Below are 14816 nucleotides of genomic sequence, written 5' to 3'. Positions count from 1 at the left end.
AGTCAAAATTGAATGGCATGGCCGGTTGGAGAACAATGTGTATTTATTATGGCCGATTCAGGCAATTACCCTATATTCAATGCAACATGATAGAGGTTTATAAATCAATGCTCCAAATTTAACAAATTATTTGTTTACTTGATATCATATAACAAAATTTCGTGCCAGGGCAATTTACCAGTTTGTTCAAAAATTGAAATATTTGACAGATATTTTCCAACATGTATTGGCAAGATGAGCTTGGATAAGTTAATATTATTGATATTTTTCAATATATTCTAGTGTTTCGAAAGACAAGACAAAAACTTTTTTGGTTATTTTTTTTATTCAGGTTTTAGGTTTTGATTATAGCATTTCCTACTTGTTTGTTCTTTACGAAAAACCCACTACCCACAAGATTTCTCCTAGGTGGCCGCTTCTCATTCAAAATCTAGAGGTATGCAAAAGAAATTTCAACAAGAAACTTTCTACTTTGTTTCAATTTAATCTTATTTCCATCTTTATCTCTTCTTCATCCAAATTCAATATGTTTCCAAATCCAATGTAATTTTGTTATTCAATTTCCATCTTGATATTTTATATCCTCTATGTGGCAATTTCAAACAAAATTTCAGTAACAAATTAAGTTTCTCTTTTGTAATTGTATTCACTATTCAATGATAAATATCATTTTATTTCGACACAAACATAAAATTTCGAGAATATTTTGTGATAAACTATTGGTAAAGTGAGTTCCCCATACCAGAAATATGTCACTAAAATTTCGGCACCAGTTTACTTGAAAACCGATATATAGTGTGAAATATCTAGGCATTATGTATTTAAGATCTCTTATATATTATATTTAGCATCCAAGTAGCTACCCGTTTTCCTTTCTTTCTAAGGCCTTGAGAAGGCAATAAAATCGACATGGATTTGCTCATCCAACCGTCTCCCTTCCAAAGAACACCCAACAAGTCAATCAATTAATTGATCCAACTCAACTCTTTTTCTTCGTTTAGCCTACAATTTAAAACGTCAAATTATGCCCCTTCAGCATACTTTAAGGCCATGTATATGGGGCTCAAATATGTCTCCATCTCTTGTCACTCTTCAAAAGTTGTATAAATCTCCGTACATTGACTTAACAGGGTTATTACAATATATATATTACATTAGCTCATAGTAACCCTTGCTATTGGATGTATATATAAGGAGAATAGCAGACTCACATTAATTTCTATCGAGTGATTCTCCTACTTGTCTAACATCTATACTTTGACTTGTTCAAACAAAGATCAATTAATGGCTTCTCATATTCTCATCTCTGCTCTTATTCTCTTGTGCTTCTTTGGGACTTGTTATGGAAAAGGTCTCTTCTCTTCCCTTCAAAGAACTCTTGTGGCCAACGCTTCAACCAAACAAGGAGAAGGTATGAGAACTACAAATCTCATATTTAGCAATCATTTCTTTCTTTCATACTTCTTAAGCTTGTCACTTGTGGTGCTTGAATAAGGAATGTTTTCTTATAGGACATATTATGTCTACCAATGACATTATTAATCGTTCAAAACCCAATCTCTTCTTTAATTTTTCTCCAAAAGAGTATGTTTATTTTAATTTGCTGTAAATTTCTATGAATGTGCAGTTCTGAAATCTGGGTTAGACAAGATAACTGTTACATGGACGTTGAACCAAAGCTTCCCTGCTTCAACAGCTGATGCATACAAGCAGGTGAAAGTTAAGCTATGTTTTGCACCCATTAGTCAGAAAGACAGAGCTTGGAGGAAGACCAAAGATGATCTAACCAAAGACAAAACATGTCAATTTACCATTGCTGATACACCATATGATGCATCTACTGTACAAGAATGGTTGGTGGAGAGAGATGTTCCTACAGCCACTTACTTTGTTAGAGTGTATGCTTTGGATTCAAGTGGACATGAAATGGCTTATGGTCAAACAACTGATGCTAAGAAGACTACCAACTTGTTTGAAATACAAGGGATCAGTGGACGCCACGTATCACTTGACATAGCTGCTGGTTGTTTCTCAGCTTTCTCTGTTGTGTCATTGTTTGGGTTCTTTTATGTGGAAAAGAAAAAGGCGAAGAGAGCTCAATAGAGTTAAAGAAGAGAATGAGAAGACGTGTTGGGTTGCTGTTGTTTTTTATTTAAGAGTTATGTAGGGAAGTACAGAAGAAAATGATGGGCTGGGAGGTTAAGCCGTTAGGACTTGGGCAAGGATTTATCTGGGGTTGGTGTCTGAGCTCTTTCCTTCTTTCCTGCTTTTTTTTCCTATGAAACAGGAAACTGTCATATTGTTGTAGACTTGTAGTGGTGTATAAGTAGCATATTATTAATGGTGATATATATTCCTCTTTGAAAGTTCAGTATCTCTTTAGAATTAGATTACAACTTACTGATCCCACATGCTTAAGGTACAAGGCCACTCATAAAAAATTTCAAGAGAACTTGCAATCCAGTTAAGCCTATATGAAATGAGTATTTTCCATCTAATAGCAAGTATATGTGACGAGAGAAATCACTTCAGTAAAACAAGGCAAAGTGATCTTCTCTTTGGGAAGAGACCATATTCCTTTTGTGAATCTGTTTTTAGAAGAGGTTTTTCTAGCAGGAATTAATGAATTAACCGGTTCATGAAGTCATCATACTGCAGACTTTATGTGTGTATATGCTAACTGGAAAGTGCACGTTCCAAGCTCATTTACTTTATCAGACATCAAGTACAGAATAATCATGCTTTGCTTGCATTCGTACCTGAGTCACTATATTCATACTATCAAAATACATGGTCGAAATCTAGAAGTTGATGTTCTTAATTACATAGCACAGGGCATCTACAAGTCCTAACAAAGTCAAATTGAATAGAACTAATCAAATGAAAAGAGACATGACTCACATTCAGCATTTGCACCACAGCACCATTCAAATATGGTGCTTTTCACTGCAATGGGTAACACCAGAAACTCAGAAAAAGAAAACATCAGAACTCACTGATTGTTAGAATTTCTTCTCCAATCTTAATCTATTGAAGCCTCCATTGTTTGATGCCACCTCATAAATAATTCTGGTTCTTGAGTTTCACATGCCAAGCAAGAATAGCTTAAGAAATGCACTCTGGTTATATTCATCAATTACTAACAGTCTCCTTACAAATCGAAGACCATTTCAGTACTTGCCATTCTATCAGTACCAAAAAGCGATAATCTGTCAGGGTAGGCATCTATGTAACCGAACGCGTCCGAGCCTGGCGGACACTCTAAAGCAGCTTCAAGGACCCGATGGTGAACACCATGGGAATCAATTGAGTGCCCACCCTTGTGATCATGGCCTGCTATGCAAGCCTTCACGCATTTATATCTGTGTATTACTTCCATGACCTCACCATAATTCCAACAAAGTGCTTCATAGCCTGCTGCTCCAGGATCTAGAGCCATATGGCAGCATACCACAACCTTTTCTTCATGTTTGGTTGAAACTTGAAGGATCTTATCAAGCCATTCCAGCTGTTCCTTCCCAACTGCTCCATTGAACATCAAAAACCTTCTCTCCACTGCCACCATTCCCGCTGGGCTGTTCTTCTCAGAATTTGGATTCTTTTCCTGCAGAATCTTCAGGGCTTCCATTGTCTTTGGATGGTCATGAGGCCAACCAATGGCACTGATGTCATAACCATCAAGAACCACAAATCTATAATCCGGTGTTGGGGAAAAGTCATAGTAGGCCTGATCATTGGCAGTTGGCATCTTAAGCATAGGTAGCAGATCCTTCCGAGGGAGATTGTAAAGGCAGTGGTTGCCAATCATATGGTAGACGGGGCAATAAGATGTCTCAAATTGCTTAACAACTTTTTGCACAGCATTTAGAGACTCTGGTTTAGGGCAGAAACCATCAACTATGTCTCCAAAATTTATTGCAAATTTAAGATTTTCGTGGTCATTCCATTTTTTGACTGCCCTTTGCAAGACCTGAATGCTGTGCCTGTAATACCGAGGAACGCCTAAGAATGAGCGTCCATCAGGAATATCAGCATACTGAACATCAGAAATAACCCCAAAAGAGAACAGTGGCTGCTTCTGTTGCACTTTTACTAGTCCATTTGCAGAGGCCATTCCGTATAGCTAGTGAGAAAATCCTATAATAAGAAAATTAAATGGTCAAGAAACTAGAATTTGTCCAAAGTCCAAAAGCGCTGGAATAGTCCAAATATTTATAGATACGTTTAGCAGAAAACAAAACTAAGCTGTACACAGAACGGCATATTTGGGAAGAAACCAAACCTCAGACCAAACAATCTCAATTCTTGAATCCTTACAAGATTACATAAATCCCACATCTTCTTCTGCCTCCGCACAAACTATAGTTGCAAGACAGGACATGGTGAAAGCATTTCCTAGTCCCTGTGCTTTACTCATTACCATCGGTTTATCTCATCTTCTATTATAAAACCAATCACTAGTTTCACTCAATTTCATCAAACCTATCATCTCAATGGACGGGAAAAACACAACCTAAGATTATCAGCAGCCTTGTAAAACTTGCTAAGAAACCTCATAAACTCTTCCACACCAGGGCGTGCAATGTATGTTGTGAGGCTAAAAGAACAAATTTTCTACTTTCCAACTACTTCCGCATAAAAGGATCTCATTATGAATAACTAAACAAGTCCATGTTTTTTTCACGTAATCAAATCATTGCAACATCAAAATTCAAGCTGTTCCTTACGCATAAAAAATTAAAAAATAAAAAATAAACGACCAAACAGAATGCGAAAACATATAAAAAAAATAATAATGAATAAGAAGAGGAACTTACAATGTTTAAAATCTAGGGGAAAAAGAAAAGTGGTATATTGGTTTGGCAACAGAAAGAAGTTGAAATAATGAAATTAAGGAGGGAGTTGTAATAGGAATTTGGAAAAGAGTTGGAGTCTTTCTGTTTTATTAGTTATGATGATGATTTATGAGACGTGACTTTGTTTTATGGCTCTAAATCTATGGTGCGGCAGGTGGTATGGTATGCTATCAAATCTGGGCCACTCTTACCAAAGGATGCGTGTGTATTGTATGGTAAAAGTACTGATCCAAAGGCCCATATACATGCTCTTGTTTTATTATTACACGAACATTTCGCCCACTCAAAACTTGTGAACTCATAAAAAAAAATATTCCATGATCCCGTAGAATAATAAGATTGGAGATAGTCAGATAGGGAATCTACACAGGAATGACAGGAGTATGTCGCGTTTGTGTTTGGTCCTTTATCGTGAATTCGTGTTTGGTCCATGATCACGCGATCTACACATGTACCCAATTACCCAATAGACTCGTTAAGTGGGTTATATTCCAGTTGGGCTCACAGAAAGTGGGTCTTACGATGCGTGATTGCGTGAACCCAACGGTTAGGACGTCTTGTTGGTTAACTAAACATGCATTCTTGTGGGATGTTTGGAGAAAATCTATTTGCTAACCAAGTAAACTAAGCAATGCCAGATGCAGCAAGAATTACAATATATGACTTCATGATAGCATTTTGCTGGCCGAAGCAGAATGGTTTTTCCAGGAAGCCTGGTTTGTCAGCAGCTTTTTGCCTATTAGCTCAACTCCGGAAACAGATCAAAGTTTTCTAGCTCAGGAAGCAGACCTTGTTAAAACTTAAAAGTACAAAATTGAAAAACTAATAACTGCACGACAGCACGAGTATATATTTCTTTTCTGTTTGAATAATGTTAAAACACTTATCAGTCTGATAAATCTTGAAGTATAAAACAAAATTATGTGAGACAACACAGCTGCCTTGGTGCTAACAACAAATCTAGTGTCTGTAGCTATATCGTGGCCACGACAAAACAAATAAATTTCAGTAAAAAGCAAGGGGAAAAAAGGAAGGTAAAAACACAATTCCTTTTTTTTTGTGTTACAACAAATCTTGTTTCTGTAGCTGTATTGATGGTCAAGTGTTCTCAATGTAATGACCGAGCTGGTGCACCACATGCCCCGCTAGAAAATGGGCATTAGATATGGATCGGAGGCTCTGCTCAATGTGTCCACATTTTCATCTCTCACTGCCAAATGTATGGAGCACCTGAGAGACAAGCTTCTCTGGCAGTTCTCATCTCTCACTGCCAAATGTATTGAGCACCTGAGAGACAAGCTTCTCTGGAAGTTCTCCAGTTGCCTGTAGATCCATTATCATGTATATATATATGAGAACCAAACATAAAATTTGATTGAGGGGGCAAGATGACTATAAAGGAAAAGCAAATCCTACAGAAACTGACCTGGAAATGTCTCATGTGCAGAATTGGTTCACAGCCAACCTCTGCTACTGGCTTCCCAAGTGGGGTCTGCAACTTGAATCTCTCTGCTTTATAGGCTGACATGACATTATTGTCGTCAGGAAGATGGTGGCAAACTCGCAGAAGTGAACTAAGAGAATTCATCTGGCAAACCACAATAGAAGAAAATGAGAAAAGCGAGTTCAGACCTCCTTGCAAGATCGAAGACCAAGATTTAAAGGATGCTAATATGACAATTAAGTCAAATATGGAAACGTGAGGAAACATGGGCAGTGAATGTCAGTTACGGTACCCCTGTGAATAAGATAGGTAGCCTTATGTTTAACACTTTAGTTACAATTACATCAAACACAATACCACATTTGGCATTGCACACTTCTTGAGAGATGCTGTATAAATCCCATTGAAAAGTGGAAAACCAAGTCATAGAATTCGAGAGACGGAGTATAAATGAGAGAGAAAACGGTGGGTTCATATTGGCAAAGAATCTACTTATCAAAATTAGTTCCTCTAGCTCACAAATCACAACCCGTAAAACTTTTTTTTCCCTGGATCCAAATTCCTAGAACGAAACTTACTGTACATAACACTATCGACAAAACAAATAAGCAAATTATGGAGAGTTAAGGAAATTAATCTGCACAACAGTATATGGAACATAGGCATTGGTGTGTATTCTGTTGATACATTGGGCAGGGTATATTAAAGTCTCTCTCTCTCTGTTGATCCCAGCGGTAAAACCTCCTTCAAACTATGACCTATACCCATGACTTGATGTCCAACCCATACCAATGGGTGTATAACCATATATAATGTCAGCAGTTACGCACTATAGTCCACATGGTAAGAGAGCCTCTAATACTAACTTTTAATGTTGTGTATGAGCCTATATATACGTCACATAGGTAATTCTAGATCAAACTACTACTAGTACATCCAAGCTGACATATCACAAACATAAAATGTCAGCAATCACTTAGAGGAATATAATAATAGTAGCAAGGCCCAAATTACCGATATTGTCTGATATTATCAGACGCCAGGGTTATTAACATATATCGCCAGTATAACGGACTGATATTCTCAGCTCAATGGAAAACTATGAAAAAGGGATACTAAAAAGGCAGTGGATGTAGATATGGCCACATCAGAAATACTGTAATCCGGTGCCTGATTATCTAATATATGTCGCCACTATTTTCCGATATTTTAGGATATTTTCAGCCATGCAAAATATGAGAAAAATAAAGGAAACAAGCAACATGTTGATGGTGACTTGGAATAGAAAATTTCGACCTTCATATATGGGCAGGAAGCACAACCTCCATGAATGGAACATCCTTCTCCAGTTGCCACTCCAGGAATAACTGAGAGTCCAAAGAAATCTTGAGCTTCAACAAGATGTGGGCTCTTAGATGTTTCCTGTGATGTCCTTGACATTGAATCAGAAGAGACTGGAAACACTATCTCAATACTGATCTTTGCTGTCCCAGAAGAAGACTTAAACGAACCTAATAATCCTCGAACGGCTGCGACAATAGATGTTACCAACCCTGACTCTGTCCCTAACACAAACTGAAGATTCTCATCATGATTCTTATCCATAGCTTCTTGAACCCTCTGTTTGATAAAATCTAATATGTTTTGGGTTGAGCCAACCACTCCCATACCTCTTCTCTTTGCTTCCATTGCCAATGAGAACATTTCTCCAGGGACTTCCAAATGAGCTGTTAGGTATGCATCAGAGTACACTTCTTGTATCTTCTTCACAACCTCATGCCCAAAAAGGTCATGTACCATGCAAGCACCATCCTGGTGCAGAAAATTGGTAGGAATAATAATAAAATAAATCACTAGCAGTTTCAAAAGGCTAGAAATTTTAAAGACTATAGAAGATACTAAGTTGCTTATTTTTCTATTTAATGTGTGATTACTGGTACTGGGGTTAGAATATGAGGATGATAAACCTTTAGGAATAACAATACCTTAAGAACCTACCAGACAACTTTATATAATCTTACACCAAACTGTATTATGAACCTCAGATAGCGAATAATAGGAATCATCAAAGCATACCCAAAAGACTAAAACAAAACAATAATCACGTACGTCCCAATCTGTTGTACTATAAGAAAAGTTTTCAGATTCCATGGAGAACTTTTTACACATAAACGGTGCAATATGATATTGAAATACATGAAGCATACACTTTTCCTCAGGTCATTACCCCCCCCCAACCCCTCCAACCAAAAGTCGCTTTTTTCTCACCTTAGTAAATGTCCTTGTTGACCTCATATCAACTTTTTCTTAAAACATATATTTTCTTAAGCTCCTCAAAACCGTACGTAAATATGAACTACTGGATCAATTAAGGAGAGAAAATGAGAAGAGATGTGTTTAAAGAACTAAACGCCTTAGTCCGAAAGTTGATTTGTTTGCTCCAAAGTAACATGGACACTTCATTTTCTTAAAAAAAAAGGGAGAAAAAGAAAAAGAAAATCTAAGGCGTACACAGACAAACAGACACTCGTGTCGTAGTGCATACAACTTTTAACTAGGGATTCTTCTATACCCTAAAAGTCTAAGAAATCAATCAATTAACACAGTTACAACTCAATAGTTACAACAATGTAAGAGGCGCTTGTAAGGTCTTGACCCCAAGAATGAGTTGTGTAATTAATGAACAATAGTATTTTTCTTTTTGATTAGCTGTGTCCCCGAGTCCTCCTTATATAGGACACTCTGTATCAGTGTCAGACACCAACACGGCAACACACGTATCTGTGTCAATGTGACTTAGATTTGCTCAAAAGTCACAACAACAGATTTGTATTTACGTTGCCATATGGGACAAATGAAAACCACCATAGATTTGAAATGACCAATGGTGGAGACTGGCTACAAGGTGGGAGTACGCGCAGTCCAACTCTCTGTCATTCTCTCTCTATACCTCTCTCTATACACGGGCACACATACAAGATGTACAAAAACACCCACAAATCTGCAACTATAGCAGCAAGTACACAACAATTGGACCATGTACAGACCAGCCTGACAAGGAAGACTGCAGTCAAATATAACTTCAAACAACTCACGAGGAAGATATTACTATATTAGCACTAAGGTCTAACAGCTGATACATATTCTGATGTTGATGATGGAAATAATTACTTTACCAAGGGAAAATAATGATTCAAGACACAAGTTTAAATTGTTAAACAAATGATAATGTATAATGAAGATAGTAAAAACAGCATGCAAAACAGCCGTAGAATAAGTTAAAGGACAACACCAACGGAAAAAGCCAAAAAATATTAGTTATGAAGCTGAGACGCAAAGTACACATGATACAGACATATAGTAAAATATGACTGAAAAACCTTCAGTACTACAATGAAATTACAAATGTGAGAGAAAGGTCACCTGATAGTAGTGTAGACGGCTTAACAATGATCTTATGGTATCTCTATCATGTTTTGGATGTATTTCAGCAATCTCTTCATTTGTCATGCTAGCCATCTGCTGAAATAACTCAGCAATATTTGCACCCATGTAGGAATCTGGGCCATACCATATGTTCAAATCCTCTATTTGGGTAAAAGCCTGATAAGATACACAGTTTGTATAAGGTAATCAAAAGAAAAGACATTATACCAAGACAATCTAAAAATGTACTACAGATGCAATATGGATTCCAATATAACATGGAAATTAAACTTTAAAATTACCAACCTGCAGAATGGTTTGCACAACATTGGAGGAAGTGCAAGTTATTGTTGGCACAAGTTCATGAGCACGTGCTTTTGTTTCTAGTGAAGTGTTTATGTAGATGACGTGCAAAGATGGAAGATTCAAAGCTGCTTCAAGATAACTCGTATAAGAAGGAGTATCTGCAGCATCTGCCAGAGAGCACCCAATGCGTTCATTTGACATTCTGTACACGCCAACCTGAAAATAGCTGGTACTGTCAATATACAGCCAAGAAACCACAAATGATAGGAAACATTCGATGTTTACGACAATATTTGAGTCACGAAATCTTAATTCAATGCTTGTAAAGCCGAAAGTTCTTTTACCATAACTAATTCTTTCCTGGAAAGATCACGAAATCTTAATTACATGCTTGTAAAGCCGAAAGTTCTTTTACCATAACAAAATGACTGAATTAAACTACTATACATTGTAATTGCCAAAGAATGGCTCCTTTAGAGCTTGGACAAGGCCAATTTGTGCTCATGTACAGGTTCATGTTATACACTGGTTCGCCGTCCTTGTAAAGTTCTTTGGAACATAGGCATATGATAGGAGGCAGCAAGCTTAATAACGAAGATACAAAGTAAAGTGCTTTTACTTCAACTGAGAATAGAAATATTGATTTAAACTAAATCTTACGCGGTTTAAAGTTGAAACTTTCCAAGATATAAAAACCAAGCATTTTTGTAAAAGAACAGATAACATTCTGTACAACTTAAATGACGAAAATTTGAACAAACTAGGAAATGATAAATCACTAAAAAGCACAAATCAAGTCAAAGTCAATTATGATTGAAACTACATTTAAGATATACTTATATTATGTAAAAGTATTCCCACTAAGTACATACATAATCGATTGATCTGGAAAAAACTGAAGAATAGATAATGCGGAAAGAATATCGAAAAACAAATGAAAATTCACTTAATATTTAAGAGTACGAAAATATAATGAAAAGTAATTTCTTATTCCCAAACTAATAGACTAACTAATCAACACATTAATAGCACCAATAGGTAGGTTACATAATAAACACCGCCAATATAACTAACCATCATATTCCATACCATGAAGTCTTAGCAATGCCAAGATACTATGATCCACAGAGTGACACCTTTTATTGAATATGCGAGTAGGGTATGGTCCTGATGGTTCTTGAAACTAGGTTTGGGGTAAAGGTAACACTTCCAATAGTCCCTTATATATACTCAGGGGTGAATTAAGGCACTAGCTCCCCGAGTGAGCACCCAGGCGGCGCATCAGACAACAATCTGCTACTACAGGCATAAATAGTTTGGTGCTTTTGACAACAAAGCCTTCAATAGACTTTATGGATCTAAACATATACCATTACAACAGCATTGATAAGCATATATACTTGTTATATAATAGTGGGAAGCTCTTAAAATTTATAATTTTCGGTGGACCCAAGGAGTTGTTATCTGGTGGGTGGACGGTGTTACTCTTCCTTGTTCATGATCTTCCAATATAGCAACATAAAGACCCTAGGAGGTGTTCAATCATGAAGAGAAGGATCTCTTCCAATTGACATAACAAGAAGATGCTGAAAGAAAAAAATGGAGACAAAATACCTTTTCAAAGCCAGCCTGATCAAGGATTGCACGAACATTTTCTGACATAAAATCAACACCCAGAACTGTGATAAATTCACATCCAGCTTCGGCCATCTTGACAGCCCTATCAGCCATCACCAAGGAATCAGATATATGGATGTGAGGCCACTGCTTCTGTGCAGCAGTCAAGATTCCTTGGACCTCTGGGTCCATGTAAAAATGAGCAGCAATACCAATTTTCTTTTCCTTTAGCACGTTGACAAGTTCTTGAACCTTTAGGTCGTCAGGGAACAAAAACTTGGCCTGCAAGTACACTACAATGGATTTTAAAGTTCTGATACTTCAGGAGAAATTCTTCATAGTAATATACAGTTAAAAAGGCTACAATAGTTAAAAATAATATTACCTAAGGCTTCTAGTCAATTATATCAAACATTTAATAAATTCCAAAACATTTTCACTATAAATGGCACCAAAAAGTATCCAAATAAATCTAGATATGACAGATAATTTCTTTTCCTTTTTCTTTTTTTATTGGCAGCATGTAATATCTGACAACAACAAAAAGAAGTACCAGATAGGTTGAGGAAACCCATGAGAGACAAAAGAAACCAAATACAATAATACTGATGAAAACATTCGACTTAACTACACGTCCTCAAACAAGATCTCTCAGAATAAAGTAATTAAAAGGAACCCCTCTTAGCTCTTGGCACAGCAGTGACGACAAAAGAACAAAGCTTGTGATCTTGGAAATGACATCGGAAAAACTTATCTCAATCCCATCTTACCAAAAACTTGCAAAGCCTAACAAACGCTAACTGAGGAAACACATTGTTTTTACTGGGAAAATTTCTTTTACTTAGGGGATCTATCTCTTTTCTGTAAAACCTTTGTTTTTTACTGTACAACCTTTTCATTTCCTTTTTCTTTTTAATTATTGACGAAATTCAGTTACATCAACTGTAGATATGTTGATCAGTTAGAAAGACTTTCTAAACGCCATGGGTCTCGGAATATGACACCTTCGTCTTGTTCTACATCTCAATCACTCCTACTAGGAAAATGTCCTAATAACCCAGAGGCTTGGCTCGCGTGTGCATAAGTAAAAAACATAAAATTGTTGTTTTGTTGTAGATATACATGATCGAAAAAATTGCAGGATGAGGTATCCTACATACATCAAGAATTGATTGTTCGCAGATTCCGAGCTTTTGTACCAATTACCAGATCCACCTATCATCGAGAGTGGAGAATTAGGTAGTTCACATTTGCTGCTCTAGCATATTAGAGTGTAGTGTTCTGATTATTACAGTGTCATTCTTTCTCCATTGGTAGAACTGAAACCATATTTGTGGATGGTGATGTTGGAGAGGACAATTGGTCTTTGGGAAAAAGTCTATAAATTTCAGTTTAGAGTTCACATAGACTAGAGATATTGTAAGATGTAAATACCCATAACAGTGGGCCACTAACATGTTGGCTGTTTCAACCAATGAAATCGCCAATCACAGAGAGTAAAGCTTTGATGCAGGATCACAATACTAACCAGGTGCTTCATTACTATCAAGTACCAAATGGGGCTTTTCTTGACAGATAAACACACCTAACACCAACTTCTAGTTCTTATTCTCAACTTTTACATTTATCATTTGCAATCTATTTTGCAAATTGTAACTTTGCTTATTTCTTATCTTTTCGCATACGAATCTAGAGTAACAGAAACAGAATAAGTATATAACTTCGATAAACCCATATTACAGTAAATTGGCATACATGAACTTACCTACAGCTAACAGCTTTGATACCTCAATGTAACCATACATCAAAATGCCTGGCAAAAACGAAAAACAGCAGGCAACAAAACTTGGGCCTTTCTATACTACTAGTCAAGAAATGTAAAACTACGAGATTGCATGACAATGATGAGCATATCTAACACACCAGACCTAAGCCAAACACAAAACCACTTTTTCTTTCGTAATTCCATTTCACCCTGCAAAAATTTAGTTTACTTCTCCAATTCATTTGCAGTTCTTTCCAACACTTACTCAAATTAGAAACAATTCATTACCAAGCAACATTGATACAAATAACAAAAACAGAATCAGCACTAGGCTACAGTATGCTAACCTGAGCTTCAGCATAACTACCCTGAGCCCGAATACCATCAGCAGTTACAACAAGAGAAGGAAAAGGATCACCAAGTGGTTTCCCATCTCGTTCCGCTACCAAAACTTTAGTCCTTTTCTGCATACTAATCAAAACATTATGCCAAGTATTAACTCTAGAACTCGCCTTACTACCCAATAACCCAACATTCATATCACAAAAATCCTCAGTTCTCAAACTCAAAACCTCTTCAGGTAATGCACCATCTAATATCCAAACTAAACAAGAACAAAAACCTCGCGTTATCTCCGAATCACTATCTGCAGTAAACCTCATCTTTCCATATTCATCTAGTCTTACATCTATCCATACTTGTGCAGTACATCCCATAACACGGTTCGAACTCACTTTTTTCCTTTCATCAAATGAAGCTAACAACGTTGCATAATGTAACAAACGTTTTACTCTGTCTATTGGTTCAGATAAAGATTGAAACTCAGCTACAATACTCTGAAGCTTGAAAACAGAGAGTTCTGACGTGTTTAAAGGTGTTGTTGGAAGTTGAGTTGGTGAAGAACGGAGTGGGAGATGGTTTGGGTTTTGAAGGCATTTGAGTGGTTTAAAGAAGGAGATTCTTTGTTGGGCTTTCTTGAAAGTGAAAAATGGAGATGGTTTTTTGTTAATATTGAGGTTGGGTAATTTTATCAGAGCTGGGGAAGAAGAAGATAAGTTTGCAGACTCCATTAAGTTGCAAAGAAATGAGGTGATCCGATAACACTTTTTTTTATGTGTTTTTGAGTTGGAGTAAAATAAGGAAAGTGCCGCCAAGAGAATCGAGAGATTGAGAATGAGCCAGAAAGAGCAAATTTAAGGATGGAGTGGGTGGTGTTGTGGTACTCCTTGGAAGTAGTAGACAAGTATGATACTAGAAACCTCTGTGCCACACAATTGTTTATTTTTATGAACCTCTTGACTTTATTTAGATGTTTCTAAGAGATTATTTTGCTGCCAAGTGTACGGAAGTACAGCTGACACTATCAATTTTGATTTTGCTTTTATTTGTCAATATTGACGAC

The 14816-nt window shown here is 36.7% G+C and overlaps 3 protein-coding genes across 7 annotated transcripts; 1 reads left to right on the top strand and 2 right to left on the bottom strand.

Moving 5' to 3' along the window:
• Nucleotides 1–1050: 1050 nt before the first annotated feature.
• Nucleotides 1051–2366, top strand: LOC147494115 (high-affinity nitrate transporter 3.1-like). Its single transcript, XM_086566368.1, has 2 exons — nt 1051–1411; nt 1628–2366. The coding sequence occupies exons 1-2, from the start codon at nt 1285–1287 to the stop codon at nt 2101–2103; spliced, it is 603 nt and encodes a 200-aa protein (XP_086422494.1). The 5' UTR covers nt 1051–1284; the 3' UTR covers nt 2104–2366.
• Nucleotides 2367–2726: 360 nt separating this feature from the next.
• On the bottom strand, nt 2727–5010 carry LOC147494114 (manganese-dependent ADP-ribose/CDP-alcohol diphosphatase-like). 3 transcript variants are annotated; one of them, XM_086568997.1, is made up of 2 exons: nt 4818–5010; nt 2727–4137 (listed from the first exon to the last, which is right to left on the bottom strand). In XM_086568997.1, the coding sequence occupies exon 2, from the start codon at nt 4112–4114 to the stop codon at nt 3152–3154; it is 963 nt and encodes a 320-aa protein (XP_086425123.1). In that variant the 5' UTR covers nt 4115–4137; nt 4818–5010; the 3' UTR covers nt 2727–3151. The 3 variants fall into 3 exon arrangements, with proteins under 3 accessions (XP_086425123.1, XP_086425124.1, XP_086425126.1); XM_086568998.1 differs by lacking the exon at nt 4818–5010 and adding an exon at nt 4223–4796; XM_086569000.1 differs by lacking the exon at nt 4818–5010 and adding an exon at nt 4283–4796.
• Nucleotides 5011–5686: 676 nt separating this feature from the next.
• On the bottom strand, nt 5687–14634 carry QS (quinolinate synthase). Of its 3 annotated transcripts, none has more exons than XR_015198929.1 (7): nt 13762–14634; nt 11647–11931; nt 10033–10248; nt 9724–9903; nt 7623–8112; nt 6283–6444; nt 5687–6179 (listed from the first exon to the last, which is right to left on the bottom strand). XR_015198929.1 is itself a non-coding variant. In XM_086566366.1 (7 exons), exons 1-7 carry the CDS (start codon nt 14482–14484, stop codon nt 6114–6116), a joined length of 2148 nt encoding a protein of 715 aa, XP_086422492.1. In that variant the 5' UTR covers nt 14485–14634; the 3' UTR covers nt 5687–6113. The 3 variants fall into 3 exon arrangements, 2 of the variants coding, with proteins under 2 accessions (XP_086422492.1, XP_086422493.1); XM_086566366.1 differs by having other exon boundaries at nt 7597–8112; XM_086566367.1 differs by having other exon boundaries at nt 7597–8112; nt 11647–11942; nt 13415–14438.
• Nucleotides 14635–14816: the final 182 nt, after the last annotated feature.

The sequence above is a fragment of the Coptis chinensis genome, chromosome 6 (assembly GCF_015680905.1).
Source record: "Coptis chinensis isolate HL-2020 chromosome 6, ASM1568090v1, whole genome shotgun sequence".
NCBI lineage: Eukaryota > Viridiplantae > Streptophyta > Magnoliopsida > Ranunculales > Ranunculaceae > Coptis > Coptis chinensis.
This window is presented reverse-complemented; position numbering and strand designations above follow the sequence as displayed.